The sequence below is a fragment of the Bombina bombina genome, chromosome 7, assembly GCF_027579735.1.
Source record: "Bombina bombina isolate aBomBom1 chromosome 7, aBomBom1.pri, whole genome shotgun sequence".
NCBI lineage: Eukaryota > Metazoa > Chordata > Amphibia > Anura > Bombinatoridae > Bombina > Bombina bombina.
Window position 1 is genome coordinate 270307490 of NC_069505.1, and position 24938 is coordinate 270332427.

General features: G+C 43.7%; 1 protein-coding gene across 1 annotated transcript in view; it reads left to right on the forward strand.

Moving 5' to 3' along the window:
- Positions 1-11437, forward strand: part of TKT (transketolase) — a 106287-nt gene extending 94850 nt beyond the window's left edge. Inside the window, exon 14 of the mRNA XM_053720747.1 lies at positions 11146-11437. Within this exon, the coding sequence (XP_053576722.1) occupies positions 11146-11333 (188 nt within the window). The 3' untranslated portion in view covers positions 11334-11437. The remainder of the gene's footprint in view (positions 1-11145) is intronic.
- Positions 11438-24938: the final 13501 nt, after the last annotated feature.

Below are 24938 nucleotides of genomic sequence, written 5' to 3' on the forward strand. Positions count from 1 at the left end.
GTAAAGTATGGCTATTCACCCGTAAGGGTCCCAAGATGTATTTGTATATTATGCCGCATGATTACCTTGCCTTATCTGTAGTTTTGTTCTGTGTCTAATACTCTGTATAGATTGTGGAGGAATTCAATTCTACAATGCTGCTTCTCATTTTTTAATTGTATGCATAGTGACTATATGTATATATTTTAAATGTATATTTTGTACTATTTCTATTACCTATTATTTACACCACTACCTCAAGACAAGAAACACTATTCTTTGTAAAATATATAAAAATTATCCACACTAGATGGCGCTGTAACATAATTAATGGGTGATTGATTTGCACCTGTGTACATGTATAAAGGTAGTCTCTTTGTATACTCAGGTAGACATGACTAAGGACCTAATGAGGGTCTGAAACTTTGTTTTTTGTGGACCATGGTACAATAAAGGTCAGTTGATGATATCTGCCAAGGCTGGAGTACCCTTTTTTTCAAGATTTACTGATACGGAGGGGGTGGCTGACTCCTTGCTCTCGTGCCTGATTGTTTGGTTGCTGTTCCACACTTTCTGTTTTTCTGGATGAAAAGTCTGCCTGCTCAGAAAATCCACTTCCCAGTTGTCCACTCCTGGGATGTGGATGGCAGGGAGATGACAATCGTGAGACACTGCCCACTCGAGAATGCGAGTCACCTCCGTCATTGCTAAGGAACTCTGAGTTTCTCCCGGGTGGTTGATGTAAGCCACTGAGGTGATGTTGTCCGATTGCAATCTGATAAACCGGACCGAGGCTAGTTGATGTCAAGTTGACAAGGCATTGAAAATTGCTCTAAACTCCAAGATGTGTATAGGAAGTGAAGACTCCTAAGTCCACAGGCCCTGAGCTTTTAAGGAACCCCAGACCGCTCCCCAGCCTAACAGACTGGCATCCGTGGTCACCGTCGCACAGGAAGGTCTCAGGAAACATGTGCCCCGAGACAGATGGTCCTGTGAAATCCACCACATGAGAGTCTCTTGTCAAGGGATCCAGATCTATCCTCTATGAGAGATCCGAGTGGTTTCCATTCCATTGACTGAGCATGCATAACTGCAGAGGTCTCAGATGGACAGGGAATCTATAGTTGTTAAGAAACACACCCTTGTATCTGGTATAAGGTAACTCTTTCCCAGATTAATTTTCCACCTGTGGGAACGTAGAATAGACAACAACATCTGTGCATGAGATCTTACAAGATGAAAAGATGATGCTTGAACCAAGATATCGTCCAGGTAAGGCACCACAGCAATTCCCTGGGACCTGACCACTGCCAGAAGAGCCCCCAGAACCTTTGTGAAAATTCTGTGAGCCGTAGCAGGGCCAAAAGGAAGGGCAACAAACTGAAAATGTTTGTCCAGAAAGGCAAACCTCAGATACTAGTAATGATTCCTGTGAATAGGAAACTGAAGATATGCATCCTTCAGATCTATGGTTGTCATGAACTGACCCTCCTGTGCCAAAGGAAGAATGGAAAGGATGGAACCCAACCCTGAGGTATTGGTTGAGACACTTTAGGTCCAGGTGTCAGGTCTCCTGTCAGTCATTTCATAGCCCTTCCCACTTTGTCTTTAAGAGTATCCTGTTTCCTGTAAACAGGTGCTTAGTATTGAAACTGCTTCCTAGCAGGTGTATGTGCAGTTGTGTCTTAGGATACAAACCTAACATAATCTCCTTTCTCTAAGCCACTTGGACATCTGAACTAAGGATTAAAACTCCTCTGTACTACTGCAGCATTTATTGCCCCTGCAGTTTCTGAAGCTACATTGGACCGCAACATATTTCACAGCACACCTTACTATTACAAAATCTTGCGCTCCCTTCTTGCCACAACTCCACTGGCACTTAGTGGTTGTTTCCTGAGTACAAGTCAACTAACCAGAAGAAAACCAAAGCAATTACAAAGAGGAAAATTGTAAAACCGGAACTTAGCCACACCCCCTTTTGTGACATCACTCTCTGTTCATTCAGCTTCAGTACAGCCTACTCTGATTCAGTGTGTCAGCAGCCTGTCAGCAAGTCTGAATAGGATTGTTTCCATCTCTACACTATCTGATACAAGGTTACACCTTGCCTGAACTAACTAACAGAGACTTTGTTTACTATAACACCAGAGCCTTTGTGTTGTTACATTGTGCCCAGATTAACTTTAACCTTTTAATAACTTTTCACTGATAGTTAATCTGTATTCATCCACATTGAATACAGAAACTCAGATGGAACAAACTCATTTTATGCAACACTGCAATTGAGATCCAAAACTATATTCATAATTGTAACAGAGTAAACACAGAATATCACATAATACTAAGCCAAACAGTGAAATGGATCCAGCAGAGCTGCCTCAGTATGTTATTTCACTTTCTCAACGTGTGGATCAACTTAATCAAGGGTTAAGGGAAATTCAGCTAGAAAATCAAACTTTGCATAAAATAATAAAGGACTCAATACAACAAAAATCAGGTCATACTGAAACTATCCCAGAACCATTAGTATCTCAACCAGATATGTTTCATGGTGACAGGAAGCTCTATAGACAGTTTAAAAATGCTTGCAATTTGTTTTTTGATTTAAGAAATAAAACATATAATACTGATAAAATAAAGGTATTAACGATAATATCCTTTTTACGTGGAAAACCCAGGGCATGGGCCGACCAATTCTATGAAAATGATGATCCTATTTTAAGCTCTCTTGATGAATTCTATGAAGCAATGGATGATCTGTATCAGGATATCAACATCCAGAACACAGCTGAAACAAGAATGAGAGCATTAAAAGAAAAGAAAAATGCAGAAGAATACCTCACTGAATTTAAACATTACGCCACAGATTCACAGTGGAATTCAGTAGCGCTGAAAAATCAATTCAGGCTTGGGTTGTCTGATCCAATAAAAGATGAGCTAGCTCGCATTGAACCTCCCAAGACGCTAGAAGATTTAATGAAGTTAGTTGTGCAAATAGATAGGCGTCTCAGAGAGAGGAAGGCAGAACGTCAATCCTCAGAGTACACGCCGCGGCTACCTCGAATTCACTTTTCAGAGTCTCCTAATCCCCAAGCAATATCAAACAGTAATCCAGAAGCAATGGACATCGGGGTTATTCGAGGACCCCTGACGTCAGAAGAGAGGAGCCGTCGGAGAGCACAACAATTATGTATGTACTGTGCTAACCCTAATCACAGTGTGAAGGATTGCCCACTACTTATCCGTACAAAGAAGTAAATTTACTTATATACATTCTGTTATGCCTAAAGATCTAAAACCAACTTACTGTCATCTATCTCTATTTTTACAGTGGGACCAAAACCGAACGAGGATTGATGCCATCATAGATTCAGGAGCTACAGGAAACTACATAGATAGGACTTTCACTGTAAATAATAAAATTCCACTAGTGGTTAAGCAAACTCCTGTTGTAATTAGAGTTATTGATGGTACTACAATATCCACAGGTCCTATAACACACAGTACTATACCATTATTAGTTACAACTCACACTGGTCACACAGAGTATATTGTTTTCACCTTTGTTTCCCATTGTACTAGGCTTAGATTGGTTGCGGCTACACCAACCTGGCATAAACTGGAAAACTCTAGCTGTTGAACTAAACTCCACTTATTGTCAACAAACCTGTTACCCAAGGGATATACTAATACAAATTCCAGATCCTACTCCGACACTACCCCCTCAATATACTGATTTTCAGGACGTGTTCAGCAAAAAGATGGCAGAAACTTTACCACCTCATCGCAAGTACGATTGCCCAATTGAGTTAATACCAGGGTCATCCATAACGTTTGGACACCTATACCCACTCGGCCCGCCAGAGTTGGCACATTTGAAAGAATATCTTGAAGAAAATCTGAGGAAAGGATTTATCAGACCGTCTACCTCACCCGCGGGAGCGGGAATGTTCTTCGTAAGGAACAAGGACTCGTCTTTAAGACCTATCATAGACTATTGAGAACTCAATAAAAGAGCAATCAAAAACAGGTATCCGCTACCTTTGATACCGGAACTCATAGAACGCCTACAAGATGCTAAAATATTCACAAAGCTCGATCTACGTGGCGCATATAATTTAATCCGCATACGAGAAGGGGATGAGTGGCTGACGGCATTTAGAACCAGATACGGTTTATTCGAGTATCTGGTAATGCCGTTTGGTTTATGTAATGCGCCAGCCACTTTCCAGCATTTCATCAATGAAATATTCAGAGATCTACTTGATGTATGCATTGTCATTTATCTTGATGACATCCTTATATATTCAGACACTATGGAACAACATGTTAAAGATGTCAGGAAGGTTTTGACAAGACTTCAATCTCATCAATTATACGCTAAGCCAGAGAAGTGTTTGTTCCATACTAAGGAGGTGTCATTTCTTGGATACCATATCAGTCCAACTGGGATCCAAATGCAAGACAACAAAGTCCAGACAGTCTTAGAATGGAAAGAACCCGCTACTAAAAAAGAATTGCAAAGTTTTTTGGGATTTGCAAACTATTACAGAAAATTTATAAAAAACTACTCCAAGATTGCAAGACCTCCCACACAACTTATCAGCTCGACTACTCCGTTCCGTTGGACACCTAGCGCTGCCGAAACATTTTCATACCTAAAACATTGTTTTACATCTGCACCTATATTACATTTTCCAAACCCAAAGCTGCAGTATATCCTAGAAGTGGATTCATCTGACTTTGCAGTTGGTGCAGTACTCTCGCAAAGAGAAACGATAGATTCCCCCATTCATCCAGTCTCTTTTTATTCTAAGGTGATGACTGCTGCTGAGATGAATTACTCCATTGGAGACAAGGAGCTTTTGGCAATAAGAAACTCCTTGGAACACTGGAGACACCTGCTTGAGGGGACTTCTACTCCAATACTCATATACACAGACCACAGAAATTTAGAGTTTCTTCAAAAAAACAAAACACTATCTGCAAGACAGGTTCGATGGAGCCTTTACTTCTCACGTTTTGATTTTCATATCATGTATCGACCAGCCAGTAAGAATGACAAAGCCGATGCTTTGTCAAGAAAGGATACCAAACCAACACAAAGCACAAATCTATCTTTTATCATTCCAGCAGAACGTTTTATCCATCTGTCAACACAACAGGATTTCATAACATCTTTACACAAAGCACTTACAGACGACAAAGAGATTCCACATTCTTTGGTAACAAAGCATACCAATGGATTATATTATCATGGTGAACAACTTTACCTACCTGACATATTAGTTGAACCTATACTTAAAATGTACCATGATTCTCCCATCTCTGGTCATCTCGGAGTGAATAAAACTATAGCAATCATAGCAAGACAGTTTTGGTGGCCAGCTATGAGGAGGTCCATCACAGAATATGTAGACACCTGTCATGTATGTGTTACTACCAAACCAGAAAGACAGAAACCTTATGGACTCTTAATGCCTATCGCTCCATCTACCAAACCTTGGGAACATATTGGAATGGATTTTATTGTCGACTTACCTCCTTCTGGCAAACAGAACACCATTCTGGTAGTCATAGATCTCTTTACGAAGATGGGTCACTTTATACCCTTCCACAAATTACCTACATCTACAGAAACTGCAGATTTATTCATGAAACATGTTGTCAAATATCACGGGATCCCACGTAGAATCACCACTGATCGTGGAACTCAATTCACCTCTCAATTTTGGAGAAAATTGTGTGACAAACTCCAAATAGACCATAGATATTCCACTTCATTCCATCCTCAGACCAATGGCCAAACTGAGAAACTTAATCAATGGCTTGAACAGTACATTCGCTGCTATTGTTCTCAACATCAACAAGATTGGCTCCAACACATTCATCTAGCAGAATTCGCTTATAACAATAATACCAATTCTTCAACTAAATTATCTCCGTTCTTTGCGGAAATACTACTGACTGATTCACTTCCATCACCTTCACCATTGGTCGATGAGTTCCATAATTCACTACTTGAAATATTCAAACAAATCCGACACAACATAATTGCTGCACAAGAGACCCAAAAACGATACTATGATCTGCGTAGAAGACCATCACCAAACTATCAGGTTGGAGATCTTGTTTGGTTATCCACCAAGAATTTAAAAATGCAAGTACCCAGTAAAAAACTTGGTAGTCTGTTTATTGGACCCTTTCCTATTGCCAAGGTCGTTAACCAGAATGCAGTCACTTTGACATTGCCTCCATCATCAAAACTTCATCCAACCTTTCATGTATCACTACTGAAACCGGCAAAACCAACTAGAGTATCTACTCCAAATGCTTCATCTACTTCAGTTCCTTCTGATTTGCTGGAGTATGAAGTTGAAAGTCTGGTGGATTCTAGGATTTCCAGGGGCGAACTCCAGTATTTGGTGCGCTGGAAGAACTACACCGAGGAAGATGACACCTGGGAACCCTCCTCTAATCTTTCTGCTCCTAAGTTGGTGGCACAATTCCATAGGCGAAATCCGGATCGTCCCCGGCCTCAAGCTGTGGGACAGCTTGCTTAGGTGGGGGGTCATGTCAGGTCTCCTGTCAGTCATTTCATAGCCCTTCCCACTTTGTCTTTAAGAGTATCCTGTTTCCTGTAAACAGGTGCTTAGTATTGAAACTGCTTCCTAGCAGGTGTATGTGCAGTTGTTTCTTAGGATACAAACCTAACATAATCTCCTTTCTCTAAGCCACTTGGACATCTGAACTAAGGATTAAAACTCCTCTCTACTACTGCAGCATTTATTGCCCCTGCAGTTTCTGAAGCTACATTGGACCGCAACATATTTCACAGCACACCTTCCTATTACAAAATCTTGCGCTCCCTTCTTGCCACAACTCCACTGGCACTTAGTGGTTGTTTCCTGAGTACAACTAACCAGAAGAAAACCAAAGCAATTACAAAGAGGAAAATTGGATTGTAAAACCAGAACTTAGCCACACCCCCTTTTGTGACATCACTCTCTGTTCATTCAGCTTCAGTACAGCCTACTCTGATTCAGTGTGTCAGCAGCCTGTCAGCAAGTCTGAATAGGATTGTTTCCATCTCTACACTATCTGATACAAGGTAACACCTTGCCTGAACTAACTAACAGAGACTTTGTTTACTATAACACCAGAGCCTTTGTGTTGTTACATTGTGCCCAGATTAACTTTAACCTTTAATAACTTTTCACTGATAGTTAATCTGTATTCATCCACATTGAATACAGAAACTCAGATGGAACAAACTCATTTTATGCAACACTGCAATTGAGATCCAAAACTATATTCATAATTGTAACAGAGTAAACACAGAATATCACACCAGGATGGGACAAAAAGTGCCCTCCTTTTTGCGAACTACAAATAGATTTGAATAGAATCCTAGACCCTGTTCCTCTAGAGGAACAGGAACATTCACTCCCAAGGAAGATAGGTGCTTTACACAGTTTACGAAGGCCTCTCTCTTTATCTGGTCCGCAGATAACCTTGATAGGTGAAATCTGCCCCTGGGAGGATAGGATTTGAATCCTATTCTGTAACCGTGGGACATTATGTCCATGGCCCAAGGATCCGGAACATCGTGTATCCAAGCCTTCCGGGGAAAAAAAGAGCCTGCCCCCCACCTAATCCAAGACAGGATCGGGGCAGTCCCTTCATGCTGATTTAGAATCAGCGGAAGACTTCTTGGTTTGCTTTCCTTTATTCCAAAGCTGACCGGATCTCCAAAAAGACTTGGATTGTTCCGGCTTGAAAGAGGAGGAGGAAGACTTTTGTCTCTTAAAGTTACAAAAGCAACGAAAATTAGAATTAGAATTTTGGCGACCCTTAGGGCTATTTTTTTTATCCTGAGGTAGAAAAGAGCCCTTTGCCCTTGTAATTTTTGAAATTATTTCAGCCAGACCTGGACCAAACAAGGTTTTACCCTTATAAGGCAAAGACAAAAGCTTGGCCTTAGATGAGACATCTGCAGACCAAAATTTTAACCATAGAGCTCTGCGAGCTAAAACAGTGAAACCAGAAATCTTAGCTCCCAGTCTAAGAACTTTGCATATTGGCATCACAAATAAAGGTATTGGCTAGCTTGAGAGCCTTAATCCTGTCTTACATCTCCTCTATAGAGGTTACTTCTAAAATTAAATTAGATAAGTCATTGCACCAATAAGATGCTGCCCCCGCAACTATAGCAATACTAGCAACATGCTGCCACTGTAATCCCTGATGAATGTACATCTTCTTCAAGAAAGCCTCAAGCTTCTTATCCATGGGATCCTTGAAAGAACAACTATCTTCAATAGGAATAGTAGTGCTCTTGGCAAGAGTAGAGATAGCTCCCTCTACCTTGGGCACTGTGCGATATGAGTCACAAATAGAGTCAGCAACAGGAAACCTCTTTTTAAAAACAGGGGATGGGTAAAATGGAATCCCATTCCTAAGTGATATCTGCCATACGGTCTGGAACTGGAAACACTTCCACAGAAGTGGGTACATCATATACCCTGTTAATTTTACTAGACCTCTTTGGATTCTCTGCAACAGATGAGTCAGATTCTTCCAATGTAGCAAGGACCTGCTTTAAAAGTACACAGAGGTGTTCCATCTTAAATCTGAAATTAATCTCCTCTGAATCTGTAGAATTGTTTACTACAGTATCAGAATCTGACAAATCTCCCTCAGAAGCCACTGAGGCATCCTCCTCATCAGATAACTGAGATATACTGACTAATGCGGCCTTAGCGGAATCAGAATCCTTAGAAACATTAATATTTTTAGATTTCTTCTTGCATTTACCAGCAACTGGAAAGGCTGATAAAACAGCTGAAACAGCATAAGTTATCTGTGCAGCAAAATCCCCAGGTAAATAAACACCCCCAGGAGGTTGTTGAGAGGAACTGCAGGGCACTGCCTGAAAAGCTAGCGACTCCTTAGGGGAAAGCTGAGGCATTGCTAGGACAACACTATCCTGAGAGACAGGGAGCTCGGAGAGAGACATCTTATCTTTAAACATAAAGAGCAAAATTGCACAGGAGGAATTATTTTAGCCTCCAGACAAAAGTTAACACTTATCAAATGACTCATTAGCAATATTAGTGTCCATATTTGGGTTAGGTTCCTTTAACAATTATTAAGGAAAAAATATCCCAATATAAATAATTTGGAGAACTTTATAAGCAGCAAATAAAGTAATACCACTTAACTAATGCACCAAAAAACCCTCAGCTCTGCCTAGGTCTTACCCCTCCAGAAACTGCGGCTCGACTAGCGCTAAAACCGGACACACCCGGAATAAAGATCCTCCAAGATTACTCTTTTGCCAGTAATCCTTATCACTGGAGCTGCCCAAAATCACTCTAGAAACTCTGCAACTACAGCTGTAACCTCCGCACTAGCCCCGGCAAAACTCCGATCTGATCGGAAAAACTGAAAAAATGGAAGTGCGGAGGAACGGTCACATGACCGCAACAAAAAAAACTGCGCCACACATTCAAATAAAAAAACGGCGTGAAAACAAAGCAGTAGAGAGCTCTAATAGCGAGTGGACGAAAAACAAATAAGCAGTAGTGAGCAAAAAAAGTGATTGCTCCAAAGTCTCAACTACTTCTAAGTCTCTCCATACACTCTCCAAGCCCCAATAAATAAAGTATGCCTCATTTCACAAACGCCCTCAAATATCAAGCAGTGCCCTCTAAGGATAAATTAATTTCCTCAGAATGATTCCCACAAAAGGATTAACCCTTTTAGTGCCGATACCTTCTAACCTAGAAGGGAATGCACTTGCCAGTGGATCCTGCTCTGTCAGGCAGGAATTGTTTTCTAAGGTGTGGTAAATTCCTCCACTTCTAGCAGGTACCTGTAGAAAGGAAAAAACAGAGTAACCAACCCTGGTTTTCTATAATAGGGGTAGCAATGATGTTAGAAGTTTAAGCAAAGACCACCTCGACGTCTTCTAACTGCTACCAGCCACCATTATTCTTACTAAAGAGATTGGCATGGACACAGCTTGACCCCAATCCTTGCTTGCAGGGAAAAGTACCCATAAAAGGATTAAACATCTTCAGACACCATCTTCGCACATCCTCCCTTGACAGAGGCAAAGAGAATGACTGGGGATTATGGGTAAGGGAAGTAACACGTAACCGCTCTGCTGGGGTGCTCTTTGCCTCCTCCTGCTGGCCATGAGAGAATATCCCACTAGTAATTAGAATGATTCGTGGACTCTCCATGCCATAGGATAGAAATATGCAAATGTATTTATTACAAACATATTATAACTGAAATTTCAATGTTTAAATTTAATGTAAAGCTGGTGGGGGCTGAATACTTACCTAGAGGCAAACAATAGTCCAGTAAATAAAATCCTTTAATACATTATATATAATATTTTCTCTTATTATTTTTACGTCACATAAAGTAAAAAAATGCATTCAAACACACTAGGTAGACGCGATCAATATTGAATAATCTAGCTGCCATGTTTATCTTTCACTTTAGTCTTTTATTGTTTGGTTCCTTGAAGGTCTGTGAAAATCTCCAATAAATTAATTATTGAAAATTGGGTGAAATGTCTGACCTGGCATCTTTCTACACAGTGATTAATCATCTCAGAGCACAAGCTCATTTACATAGTTTGTAATTGGATTGGCCACAATGAAGGAGACCAGGATCATAGATTTCCCCAGGCTTTACTGTATACTGTTTATAGACAATAATAACTTTAATGCAGGGCCCGACAAACCCAGGCACCAGGAAGCCACTGGTGCCTTTAAAATTAGGCCTTGACCCCCTGGTTTAAAGTCCCCAAGACAGCCCTCTTCTCTCCACTACCAACAGCCACATCTAAAATTTATTTTGGTGGTGCTGAATCTATTTTAGGCTTTACAGCTATGAGATTATAAATCCATCTTTTATTGTGTAATTTTTATAATGTATGTATGTTTGTCTGTGTAATGTGTGTAATATATATCGTCAACATTTTCTGGCTCCTAGATTTTAAACAAATTTGTCAAGCCCTGCGTTAATGTTCCTTTTATATTTATGCGCCACTAGAAGTATTTTGGCCTCATGATGAAACATGAATGTGATGTAATATATTTTGGATAGTTCTAAACACCCCTGCTTTGTCTTTGATTTGTTTAGGAGGCATTGGGGAAGCCGTTTCTGCCGCTGTAGCAGGTGAACCTGGTATTACAGTGAAATCTTTGGCTGTGTCTGGTGTCCCCCGAAGTGGGAAACCAGCTGAGCTGCTCAAGATGTTTGGTATTGACAAAGATGCCATTGTAGAGGCAGTGAAATCCGTAGTTTCCCAAGCAACCAATTCAACATAGACGCCAATGGTTATTGTTCAGTTTTATACGTACATAATGAAAAATACTCTGTAACTTCCATGTAATCAGGAACTTGCTCAAATTAAACGTTTTAAAAAAATAAATGTCTGTAATTTTTTTTTATATTTATATACATTGATTATGTAGTTCAGCAAGTTAATGATTAACTTGCAATATTCGGAAAACATTTTTAAAAATACATTAGCAGTTTATAAAGAACAAATACGCCTTTTTTGAGTGAATCCAACTTTATTTAGATTAAAAACATGATACACATTATTAGATGGAAAATCATTTTTTAATTATTTTATTTTTCAGACCCACAAGACTTACACTGTTGGAAAGGTTAGGCGATTACCTTTCCAACAGTGGGTCTTGGGGGTCTTTAGCTGCTTAGATGCCTGAGATACAGGCTTTTAAGCAGCATACCCCCTGCTCCTATACTTAACATTAAGTATAAATAAAGTTGCGCGGTGACGTCATCACGTTATTGCTTGTGACGTCACCACGCATAACGTTAAGCCCCGGCGATGCCTGTCACTATGCAGGCCAGAACGCTGGGGTAGGAGCCGGTGGAAGATCCCAGATCTCCCTCAAAGTGGGAGAGTGCTAGTGATGGCTCAGAGCACCTGACTGAGACAATTTGTGACTGCTCAGAGCCGTCATTAGCACTCAAGGGGTTAACGAGAAAACAATATGATGTTTTAAATAATTTGTCACGTGACTTACTGCTGTACCTTTTGGAAGTCTTGTTCATACAAATAGTAAGTATTATTGCACACACAATCCACTATGTTAATCTAGATAAACAACATTTATTTCACTGTTTTACAAAAGACTACTTGTTCCTTTCACAGGACTGGATATTCATTAAACAAGGTTTACTTTTTAAAGATTTATTTTCAAGTTATTTTTCCCACAAGTCCTGAATGTTAATACTGTATATATTCCTCCACAGTATGATGTTGTTGGAAATTAATTTTCTCTATTATTATTAATATTAGCATTTATTTGTATAGCGCCACAAAATTCCGTAGCGCTGGGTACAAAGATAGGTGTATACAATGACAAGGATTTGTGATAAAATACAAAACAAAACATACTAAACAAATCTTAAAAGAAAAGGTCACTCCAGCCCAATAGATAAATCAATAGACCTTTATTGCTTCATGGTCCCAAAAAACAAACAACAACATTTCAGACCTCTCACAGGTCCTTAGTCATACTAAACAAATCTAGTACAGGAGGAAGAGGGCCCTGCTCCGAAAAGTTTAGTCTACAGGTTGAGGGTGCAGAGACATAAGGTTTGGGGAAGCTCTACATTATTAAACTTGGATATGCTAGGTTTCTACATGACTAGTCTACATGTGTTTTATTTTTTTCTTTACTAGTATTTTGCAATGAAATATTTAGCGCTAACACAATTTGAAAAAGCTTGCGTCCATGAGTTGTGCAAATCTTTGGGGCAGGGCGAGGGGGCGCCAGCCCAGTGCCCCCGCTTTGGGGAGCCCCACAGTGTCAGAGATAAGGGTATTAGAAGGTGCAATAAACATCCTGTATTTAGTTAATGAAGACGTGTTTATGGTATCAGGAGGTGTAACGTAAAGTGTTATTCTTTATATAGGTAACACTGAATATTCGAACAGGGTGGGCCATACAGGGGGTATACAGGGAAGAGAAATCAGGTTGCTGGGCTGAGGGGCCCCACAAATGCTAAAGTTAGCCCTGGTTTGGGGATTTGTTAATTAGCCATACTAACAGGTCAAGTGAGCATACAAGTTGAGAATTGATTCAATTTATTTTACGATGGACAACAAGAACGTATAGATCTCAGGATGCATGTTTATGAATGGATGGTGTAAGAGTCTATAGTTGAACCAGCTATCATAGCAAGTACACCCTCACTTTTGTAGTTGTGATTTTTTGATGATTCACATGTTAAAAGGTGAATGGGGATTTCCCTATGAACTGTATCATAACATTTAGTTAGTATGTTTCTTCCCATGGAAAATGTTATTTTTGATTAGGAATGTTAGCTGCGATAGAAGTAGGATTAGGAAACTGCCTAGGTACTTGTTCACACACACAGTGAATGTTTCTCTAATTATAGGATGTTGTACTTGTAAGTACAGAGCTCGAGGCAAAGGATGCCCGCATAGTGCTCTAAAGCAGCTGATATAACTTATTAAAGGGACACGATTCTGATAGAGCAAACAGCTTTAAACAACTTTCCAATTTACTTATATTCTCTTAGTATTCTGTGAGCTAGCTGAACAGATTGTGTGAGCCAATTACAAGAGGCATATATGTGCAGCCACCAATCAGCAGCTAGCTAGTGCTTTGCTGCTCCTGGGCTTACCTAGGTATGCTGTTCAACAAAGAATATAAAGAAAACAAGCAAATTATATGTTTTTAAAATTGCATGCTCTATCTGAATCATGAAAGTTTAATGTATTATTATTGGTTATTTGTAGAGCGCCAACAGATTCAGCAGCCCTATAAACAAATGCGGCATACAATTATATGGATCAAATGTGTAGAGGGCCCTGCCAAGAGTTGCACTGTTGTAGTCAGCTCTTCAGAAGGTTATCTACAAACAGCTGGACTCTTAGGCTTACATGCTAAGGGGGTTCAGGGGATAGCGATGGAGGAGAGGAACTGGTATAAAGAAAGGTTAGCGTAGGCTGAAGAGTAGAGTCTTTAGGGAGCGCTTGAAGCTTTCAAAACAAGTGGAGAGTCTTGTGGAGTGAGGCAGAGAGTTCCACAAGATGGGAGCCAATCTGGAGAAGTCCTGTAAACGGGAGTGTGATGAGGTAACCAGAGAGGAGGAGAGTAGGAGGTCATGAGCAGAGCGAAGGGGACGGGAGGGAGAGTATCTGGAGACAAGGTGTGAGATATAGGGGGGAGCAGTGCAGTTGAGGGCTTTGTCAGAGTGAGAATTTTGTGTTTGATCCTAGAGGCAAGAGGAAGCCAGTGAATTGTCAGAGAGGTGCAGCAGATGAAGAGCGACATGTAAGGAAGATGAGCCTGGCAGAGGCATTCATTATGGATTGTAAAGGAGCTAGGCGGCAGGTGGGGAGACCAGAGAGGACAGAGTTGCAGTAATCGAGGCGGGAAAGGATGAGAGAGTGGATTAAAATCTTAGTTGTGTCTTGTGTAAGGAAGTGTCTAATTTTAAAGATGTTTTTAAGGTGGAAGTGGCAGGCTTTAGCCAAGGACTGAATGTGAGGAGTGAAAGAAAGATCTGAGTCAAATGCAATGGAGTTGTCAACAGTTATAGAGAGATTGGGGGTGGAGATTTTGGAAGAAGGGGGGGGGGAAATAAGGAGCTCAGTTTTGGAGAGATTTAGCTTGAGGCAGTGAGAGGACATCCAGGAAGACATGTGAGAAAGACAGTTAGTGTCACGGGTTAGCAAGGAAGGAGATAGGTCTGGTGCAGAGAAGTAGATTTGGGTGCCGTCGGCATACAAATGATATTGGAAACCGTGGGACTTTATTAGGGAACCTAGTGATGATGTGTAGATTGAGAAGAGAAGGGGACAGAGGACAGAGCCTTGCGGTACTTCCGACAGAAAGTGGTGACGGGACAGAGGAGGCCCCAGAGAAGGCTACACTAAAGGTACGGTTTGACAGGTAGGAAGAGAGCCACAAGAGGGCTGTGTCACAGATGCCAAAGGATTGGAGGGTTTGAAGCAAAAGAGGGTGGTCAACAGTGGCAAAGGCTGCGAACAGATCAAGGAGGATAAGCAGAAAAAAGTGGCCTTTTGATTTTGCTGTAAGTAGGTCGTTGGTAACCTTAACAATTGCTGTCTCTGTGGAGTGATGGGGACAAAATCCAGATTGCAGTGGGTCAAGGAGGGAGTTTGATGTAAGGAAATGGGATAGGCGTGCATATACTAGTTTTTCAAGAAGCTAAGAGGGAGGAGGGAAATAGGGCGGTAGTTGGATGGGGAGGTAGGATCAAGGGAAGGTTTTTTGAGGATAGGTGTGACTAGTGCATGTTTCAGAGATGAGGGTAATATACCGGTGCTGATGAAGAGGTTGAAAATGTGTGTGAGTATAGTGGTAATGGTAGCAGAGAGGGAGGAGAGTAGCTGTGAGGGGATAGGGTCAAGTGGACAGGTAGTGAGTTTAGAGCGCAGTATAAGTGCCGAAACTTCTTCCTCATTAACAGGGGAGAATGAGCTAAGTTTAAGTTCATGAGTACAAAAGTAAGGTGAGTTTAAGAGAGATGGGCTAATGAACAGTGCAGGTGGAGAGGGAGAAGGAGTAATTGAATAATGTATTTTGTTAGAGAGACAAGAGGCAGCAAAAAGGAATGTGAATATATTGACCATTTTTACAAAAGTGTCAACCAATAAATCACATAAGACACAGTATTACAGTAGCAGTTGCATAAGGAAACAATGAGGTACATAAAACATAATATTACAGAAGTACTTGCCTTGTGTCTTGGCCCTTGCCCAATCCTTGTTCAATTATTCTATAATTCTATTGTTAATGCCTCACTTATAAAATGTTCACTTAATTCTTGTATAATTCTATAGTTAATGCCTCACTTATAAAATGCTCACTTAATTCTTGTATGATTCTATTGCTAATGCCTCACTTATAAAATGTTCACTTAATTCTTGTATAATTCTATTGTTAATGCCTCACTTATAAAATGTTCACTTAATTCTTGTATAATTCTATTGTTAATGCCTCACTTATAAATTGTTCATTTAATTATTGTATAATTCTATAGTTAATGCCTCACTTATAAAATGTTCACTTTGAAAATGTGAACATATGTTGTTGTAGCAATGCACATCCCAAGCTGATGTTAAAATATATAGGCAGGGAAGTCAGCTGTGTCCACTAAATTACTTGATTGATAAATCAGAGACAAATGAAGGGCCAATTTGAAAGTCTGTTTTTTTGATCTGATGAAAGGGACTTGAGTTCCCTGAAACGGCATCTATTAAAGCTGACTTTTTGTTCATTAAGTCCTGAGAGTGCGTTATTATTTGACTATATATATATATATATATATATATATATATATATGTGTAACAAACACTCGCCTTGCGCTCACACTACCCGTCTAATGCTTCCTCCTTCCTGGCTACGGCACACTGGAGCGTGGGAGACGTCACTCATAGACGTTCTGCGCAGGGGATCCAAGCTGCAGCGCTCACTTCATCCAAAGAGCGCTGAAAAAGTGTATAGGATACAAAGAAAAGTCCGGATCCTCAAATGCAGATAAAACATAAATCCTTTATTTGATAATGCAGGTAAAAGCATAGAGTATCGGCAGATACAGTTATTTAAACCAAGACTGACATATTAACATAGACAGCTGGGCAATCTGCAGCAGACATGTTTCGTGCCTACAGGCACTTGTTCACTGCTCACAGGTGTCCCAGCTCATTATCCTTAAATAGGTATTTCTTAAAGGTATAGAGACTCAAATGAGTAAATGGTAATCTAATTATTGTCTATGTTAATAACTATTATAATATATACAAATCACAGATACATATATACATATGAAAGTCACTAAGCTCAGATAAACACTTCAGTTCATACACTTAAAAATACTAATATGAACTATTGAAGATTAAATATGAATAAATACACATAAACTCTGTTCATAATCTTATAACCTAATGCATATAGTGAACAATCATAATATAGAGGGGCAATATACAAAGACATGTGTATTAAATAGAGTGTGGAAGTCTAAGGATTAGATTTATACTTTCCCCTGTTTAATGTATAAATATACAAAATTCCTCTCTTATTTATGTTAAATATACAAATCTATGTCCCTTCTAAAATTTAATCCTTGCGGAATGATAGTATTGAGGGAAAAAATCCAGAATACTTCCCTAGTATTTAGCTTTGTTTCTCTGTCACCTCCCCTCTTCCATAGGGGTACATGGTCTATTGCTTGGACCATTAATAGGCTGGCATCAGTGTTGTGATGCTCTCGAAAATGCCTAGCTATTGGGGTGTCAGACTCAATATCATCTATTGACCTGAGGTGTGCCAAGAATCTGTCCTTTAAGGATCTCTTAGTTTTTCCTACATACTGTTTATAGCACCCCCTACAGGTCAATAGATATATTACATGTGTGGTGTTACAGTTTAAATAAAAATTAATTTTGTACGTTTTTTGAAGATGGGTTGAAACAAATGTTTCCCCCTCTGATACATGATCACAGGTCTTACAAACATTCCTTCTGCATTTGAAAAAGCCTTTCCGCTTTTTCAACCAACACGTTGCAGAACCACTGCCAGAGCTGTCAGAAGGAGAAACATAGTTTCCTATAGTTTTCCCCTTCTTAGAGATAAAGTCACATCCTTTTTGAATTATTTTCTTTAATGCCAAATCTGTATATAAGATTGGAATACATTCTTTTATGATGTTACACACTTCCCCATATTCCAGACTGTAAGTTGTTATAAATTTGGGTCTATTATCTTCCTGCTTATCCTTATTGTATCCCTGTCTTTTACGATATCTTAACAGTTCATTCCTCGGTATGACGTTTACATCATTCCTAGCTGGGACACCTGTGAGCAGTGAACAAGTGCCTGTAGGCACGAAACATGTCTGCTGCAGATTGCCCAGCTGTCTATGTTAATATGTCAGTCTTGGTTTAAATAACTGTATCTGCCGATACTCTATGCTTTTACCTGCATTATCAAATAAAGGATTTATGTTTTATCTGCATTTGAGGATCCGGACTTTTCTTTGTATCCTATATATATATATATATATATATATATATATATATATATATATCAGGGACGTGCAGTAATAGGAGGCAGGGGAGGCAGAGCCTCCCCTGACCAATCAGGGAAAAAAAAAGATTTCACAAATAATATTTATTAAAAATAAAAAATTGAAAAAAAATCTTATGTTTTTGGCCACGCCCACCACCGCACCAAGGGTACCCCCCTATGGCGAGCATAATTATTTTATTTTACTGCGCTTGCGCCAAATTCAACATAGCATAAGCATCCTACATCCATTGTTGCGCAATTAGGAGGCAGTGAGCCTGTCCGCTGCTCTCCATTAATTGCGCAACATGGAATCTCTGCTCACTAAGAGCTGCGCCACCTACTGGTGACTTGCACGGCACTCATAGTAGCTCAATTGGAGGCGGTTCTCAAAACCGCCTCCATGATGAGCTATTCACTCAGCCAATCAGCATTCAGCACTCTGAGCACTGCGGGGAGGTGTGCCTGCTGATTGACAGAGTGACGTGTGGGTCATTGGTCATGTGACATCGCGCCGGGCTGTATTCAGACAGTTGAGTTCATCAGTTCAGGCGGGAAGACTGAAAGGAGGGAGAAGAGCTGCTGCTGCAACTTACTGTGTGCGACTGCGGTACTACTACTGCCCAGTGCCCTGCCCGCAGCTGCTTAAAGAATCCATTCCTAACTTACTTAGAAGAAGTCAGAAGAAGACAAGTGGCGTGCTCACAGTGCAGTGCTGAGACTGAGTGCTCACAGATTGGACTCAGACATCAGCAGCACTGCGCCGGTTGTGGAGTCAGTGAGGAGGCGAGGTGGTCCTGGGACCTAGAGGAGGAGGGAGGGAGGACTGTGCTGCAGTGTGGTGGTGCCAGAGGAGAAAACTGAAGACTCCAGGAGGAGCCGAGTCAGCCGACCGAGGAGGAGTGTGGAGGAGCGGACCGGACAGTGTGGACACAGAGCCACGTGGGGTCAGGTGGACCATTGAGTGTGTGACAGACAGGAGTCCTGTCTCTCTCAGTTGGAGTCTACTAGGCAGTGACCGACGGCGACTGGACCTCATCACAGGATCAGATCATCAGCTCAGGTTAGGCCAGTGTGTGTGCTCATGTGCTGCAGTCCTGAATAATTTGCAGCAGAATTTTATTCAATGAATAAAGTGTGTCTCTCCCCCCTCCCTCCCCTGTGTCTCTCCCCCCTCCCTCCCCTGTGTCTCTCCCCCCTCCCTCCCCTGTGTCTCTCCCCCCTCCCTCCCCTGTGTCTCTCTCCCCCCTCCCTCCCCTGTGTCTCTCTCCCCCTCCCTCCCCTGTGTCTCTCTCCCCCTCCCTCCCCTGTGTCTCTCTCCCCCTCCCTCCCCTGTGTCTCTCTCCCCCCCCTCCCCTGTGTCTCTCCCCCCCTCCCCTGTGTCTCTCTCCCCCCCTCCCTTGTGTCTCTCTCCCCCCCTCCCCTGTGTCTCTCTCCCCCCTCCCCTGTGTCTCTCTCTCCCCCTCCCCTGTGTCTCTCTCCCCCCCCTCCCCTGTGTCTCTCCCCCCCCTCCCCTGTGTCTCTCTCCCCCCCCGTGTCTCTCTCCCCCCCTCCCCTGTGTCTCTCCCCCCCCTCCCCTGTGTCTCTCCCCCCTCCCTCCCCTGTGTCTCTCCCCCCTCCCTCTCCTGTGTCTCTCCCCCCTCCCTCCCCTGTGTCTCTCCCCCCTCCCTCCCCTCTCTCTCCCCCCTCCCTCCCCTGTCTCTCCCCCCTCCCTCCCCTCTCTCTCCCCCTCCCTCCCCTGTGTCTCTCCCCCCTCCCTCCCCTGTGTCTCTCCCCCCTCCCTCCCCTATGTCTCTCCCCCTCCCTCCCCTGTGTCTCTCCCCCTCCCTCCCCTGTTTCTCTCCCCCTCCCTCCCCTGTTTCTCTCCCCCTCCCCCCCCTGTGTCTCTCCCCCTCCCCCCTTGTGTCTCTCCCCCTCCCTCCCCTGTGTCTCTCCCCCTCCCTCCCCTGTGTCTCTCCCCCCTCCCTCCCCTGTGTCTCTCCCCCCTCCCTCCCCTCTCTCTCCCCCCTCCCTCCCCTGTTTCTCTCCCCCTCCCTCCCCTGTTTCTCTCCCCCTCCCTCCCCTGTTTCCCTCCCCCTCCCTCCCCTGTTTCTCTCCAACTGTTTCTCCTTCCCTCCCGTTTCTCTCTCTCTCTCCCCCTCCCCTGTCTCTCTCTCTCTCTCTCTCTCTCTCCCCCTCCCCTGTCTCTATCTCTCCCCTGTCTCTATCTCTCCCCTGTCTCTCTGTCTCCCCTCTGTCTCTCTCCCCTGTCTCTCTCTCTCCCCACTGTCTCTCTCTCTCTCTCTCTTCCCTCTGTGTCTCTCCTCTCTCTCTCTCTCCCCCCCTCTGTCTCTCTCTCTCCCCCCTCTGTGTCTCTCTCTTTCCCTTCTGTGTCTCTCTCTTTCCCTTCTGTCTCTCTCTCTTTCCCTTCTGTCTCTCTCTCTTTCCCTTCTGTCTCTCTCTTGCCCCTCTGTCTCTCTCTTGCCCCTCTGTCTCTCTCTTGCCCCTCTGTCTCTCTCTCGCTCCTCTGTCTCTCTGTCCGTCTCTCTCCCCTCTGTCTCTCTCTCCCCTCTGTATTACTCTCTCTCTCTTTCTCTCTCTCTCTCCCCTCTGTATTACTCTCTCTCTCTTTCTCTCTCTCTCTCCCCTCTGTATTACTCTCTCTCTCTTTCTCTCTCTCTCCCCTCTGTCTCTCTATCCCCTCTCTCTCTTTCTCTCCCCTCTTTCTCTCTCTTTCTCTCCCCTCTGTCTCTCTCTTTCTCTCCCCTCTGTCTCTCTCTCTTTCTCTCCCCTCTGTCTCTCTCTCTTTCTCTCCCCTCTGTCTCTCTCTCTTTCTCTCTCCTCTGTCTCTCTATCCCCTCTCTCCGTCTCTTTCTCTCCCTTCTGTCTGTCTCTTTCTCTCCCTTCTGTCTGTCTCTTTCTCTCCCCTCTGTCTGTCTCTTTCTCTCCCCTCTGTCTGTCTCTTTCTCTCCCCTCTGTCTGTCTCTTTCTCTACCCTCTGTCTCTCTCTTTCTCTCCCCTCTGTCTCTCTCTTTCTCTCCTCTCTGTCTCTCTCTTTCTCTCCCCTCTGTATCTTTCTCTCCCCTCTGTCTGTCTCTTTCTCTCCCCTCTGTCTCTCTCTTTCTATCCCCTCTGTCTCTCTCTCCCTCTGTCTCTCTCTCTTTCTCTCCCCTCTGTCTCTTTCTCTCCCCTCTCTCTGTCTCTTTCTATCCCCTCTCTCTCTTTCTATCCCCTCTGTCTCTCTCTTTCTCTCCCCTCTGTCTCTCTCTCCCCTCTGTCTCTCTCTCCCCTCTGTCTCTCTCTCCCCTCTGTCTCTCTCTCCCCTCTGTCTCTCTTTCTCTCCCCTCTGTCTCTTTCTCTCCCCTCTCTCTGTTTCTTTCTATCCCCTCTCTCTCTTTCTATCCCCTCTGTCTCTCTCTTTCTATCCCCTCTGTCTCTCTCTTTCTATCCGCTCTGTCTGCCTCTTTCTATCCCCTCTGTCTCTCTCTTTCTCTCCCCTCTGTCTGTCTGTCTCTTTCTATCCCCTCTGTCTGTCTCTTTCTCTCCCCTCTGTCTGTCTCTTTCTCTCCCCTCTGTCTCTCTCTTTCTCTCCCCTCTGTCTGTCTCTTTATCTCCCCTCTGTCTCTCTCTTTCTCTCCTCTCTGTCTCTCTCTTTCTCTCCCCTCTGTATCTTTCTCTCCCCTCTGTCTGTCTCTTTCTCTCCCCTCTGTCTCTCTCTTTCTATCCCCTCTGCCTCTCTCTTTCTCTCCCCTCTGTCTCTCTCTTTCTCTCCTCTCTGTCTCTCTCTCTTTCTCTCCCCTCTGTCTCTCTCTCTTTCTCTCCCCTCTGTCTCTCACTCTTTCTCTCCCCTCTGTCTCTCTCTCTTTTTCTCCCCTCTGACTCTCTCTCTTTCTCTCCCCTCTGTCTCTCTCTCTTTCTCTCCCCTCTGTCTCTCTCTCTTTCTCTCCCCTCTGTCTCTCACTCTTTCTCTCCCCTCTGTCTCTCTCTTTTTCTCCCCTCTGTCTCTCTCTCTTTCTCTCCCCTCTGTCTCTCTCTTTCTCTCCCCTCTGTCTCTCTCTTTCTCTCCCCTCTGTCTCTCTCTTTCTCTCCCCTCTGTCTCTCTCTCTTTCTCTCCCCTCTGTCTCTCTCTCTTTCTCTCCCCTCTGTCTCTCTCTCTTTCTCTCTCCTCTGTCTCTCTCTCTTTCTCTCCCCTCTGTCTCTCTCTCTTTCTCTCCCCTCTGTCTCTCTCTCTTTCTCTCCCCTCTGTCTCTCTCTCTTTCTCTCCCCTCTGTCTCTCTCTCTTTTTCTCCCCTCTGTCTCTCTCTCTTTCTCTCCCCTCTGTCTCTCTCTCTTTCTCTCCCCTCTGTCTCTCTCACTTTCTCTCCCCTCTGTCTCTCTCTCTTTCTCTCCCCTCTGTCTCTCTCTTTCTCTCCCCTCTGTCTCTCTCTTTCTCTCCCCTCTGTCTCTTTCTCCCCCCTCTGTCTGTCTCTTTCCTCCCCGTCTCTCTCTTTCTCCCCCCTCTGTCTCTCTCTTTCTCCCCCCTGTCTCTCTCTTTCTCTCCCCTCTGTCTGTCTCTTTCTCTCCCCTCTGTCTGTCTCTTTCTCTCCCCTCTGTCTGTCTCTTTCTCTCCCCTCTGTCTCTTTCTCTCCCCTCTGTCTCTCTCTTTCTCCCCCTTCTGTCTCTCTCTTTCTCTCCCCTCTGTCTCTCTATCCCCTCTCTCTGTCTCTTTCTCTCCCTTCTGTCTGTCTCTTTCTCTCCCTTCTGTCTGTTTCTTTCTCTCCCCTCTGTCTCTTTCTCTCCCCTCTGTCTGTCTCTTTCTCTCCCCTCTGTCTCTCTCTTTCTCTCCTCTCTGTCTCTCTCTTTCTCTCCCCTCTGTATCTTTTTCTCCCCTCTGTCTGTCTCTTTCTCTCCCCTCTGTCTCTCTCTTTCTATCCCCTCTGCCTCTCTCTTTCTCTCCCCTCTGTCTCTCTCTGTCTCTCCCCTCTGTCTCTCTCTCCCCTCTGTCTCTCTCTCCCCTCTGTCTCTCTCTCCCCTCTGTCTCTCTCTCCCCTCTGTCTCTCTTTCTCTCCCCTCTGTCTCTTTCTCTCCCCTCTCTCTGTTTCTTTCTATCCCCTCTCTCTCTTTCTATCCCCTCTGTCTCTCTCTTTCTATCCCCTCTGTCTCTCTCTTTCTATCCGCTCTGTCTGCCTCTTTCTATCCCCTCTGTCTCTCTCTTTCTCTCCCCTCTGTCTGTCTGTCTCTTTCTATCCCCTCTGTCTGTCTCTTTCTCTCCCCTCTGTCTGTCTCTTTCTCTCCCCTCTGTCTCTCTCTTTCTCTCCCCTCTGTCTGTCTCTTTATCTCCCCTCTGTCTCTCTCTTTCTCTCCTCTCTGTCTCTCTCTTTCTCTCCCCTCTGTATCTTTCTCTCCCCTCTGTCTGTCTCTTTCTCTCCCCTCTGTCTCTCTCTTTCTATCCCCTCTGCCTCTCTCTTTCTCTCCCCTCTGTCTCTCTCTTTCTCTCCTCTCTGTCTCTCTCTCTTTCTCTCCCCTCTGTCTCTCTCTCTTTCTCTCCCCTCTGTCTCTCACTCTTTCTCTCCCCTCTGTCTCTCTCTCTTTTTCTCCCCTCTGACTCTCTCTCTTTCTCTCCCCTCTGTCTCTCTCTCTTTCTCTCCCCTCTGTCTCTCTCTCTTTCTCTCCCCTCTGTCTCTCACTCTTTCTCTCCCCTCTGTCTCTCTCTTTTTCTCCCCTCTGTCTCTCTCTCTTTCTCTCCCCTCTGTCTCTCTCTTTCTCTCCCCTCTGTCTCTCTCTTTCTCTCCCCTCTGTCTCTCTCTTTCTCTCCCCTCTGTCTCTCTCTCTTTCTCTCCCCTCTGTCTCTCTCTCTTTCTCTCCCCTCTGTCTCTCTCTCTTTCTCTCTCCTCTGTCTCTCTCTCTTTCTCTCCCCTCTGTCTCTCTCTCTTTCTCTCCCCTCTGTCTCTCTCTCTTTCTCTCCCCTCTGTCTCTCTCTCTTTCTCTCCCCTCTGTCTCTCTCTCTCTTTTTCTCCCCTCTGTCTCTCTCTCTTTCTCTCCCCTCTGTCTCTCTCTCTTTCTCTCCCCTCTGTCTCTCTCACTTTCTCTCCCCTCTGTCTCTCTCTCTTTCTCTCCCCTCTGTCTCTCTCTTTCTCTCCCCTCTGTCTCTCTCTTTCTCTCCCCTCTGTCTCTTTCTCCCCCCTCTGTCTGTCTCTTTCCTCCCCGTCTCTCTCTTTCTCCCCCCTCTGTCTCTCTCTTTCTCCCCCCTGTCTCTCTCTTTCTCTCCCCTCTGTCTGTCTCTTTCTCTCCCCTCTGTCTGTCTCTTTCTCTCCCCTCTGTCTGTCTCTTTCTCTCCCCTCTGTCTCTTTCTCTCCCCTCTGTCTCTCTCTTTCTCCCCCTTCTGTCTCTCTCTTTCTCTCCCCTCTGTCTCTCTATCCCCTCTCTCTGTCTCTTTCTCTCCCTTCTGTCTGTCTCTTTCTCTCCCTTCTGTCTGTTTCTTTCTCTCCCCTCTGTCTCTTTCTCTCCCCTCTGTCTGTCTCTTTCTCTCCCCTCTGTCTCTCTCTTTCTCTCCTCTCTGTCTCTCTCTTTCTCTCCCCTCTGTATCTTTTTCTCCCCTCTGTCTGTCTCTTTCTCTCCCCTCTGTCTCTCTCTTTCTATCCCCTCTGCCTCTCTCTTTCTCTCCCCTCTGTCTCTCTCTGTCTCTCCCCTCTGTCTCTCTCTCCCCTCTGTCTCTCTCTCCCCTCTGTCTCTCTCTCCCCTCTGTCTCTCTCTCTTTCTCTCCCCTCTGTCTCTTTCTCTCCCCTCTCTCTGTCTCTTTCTATCCCCTCTCTCTCTTTCTATCCCCTCTGTCTCTCTCTTTCTATCCCCTCTGTCTGCCTCTTTCTATCCCCTCTG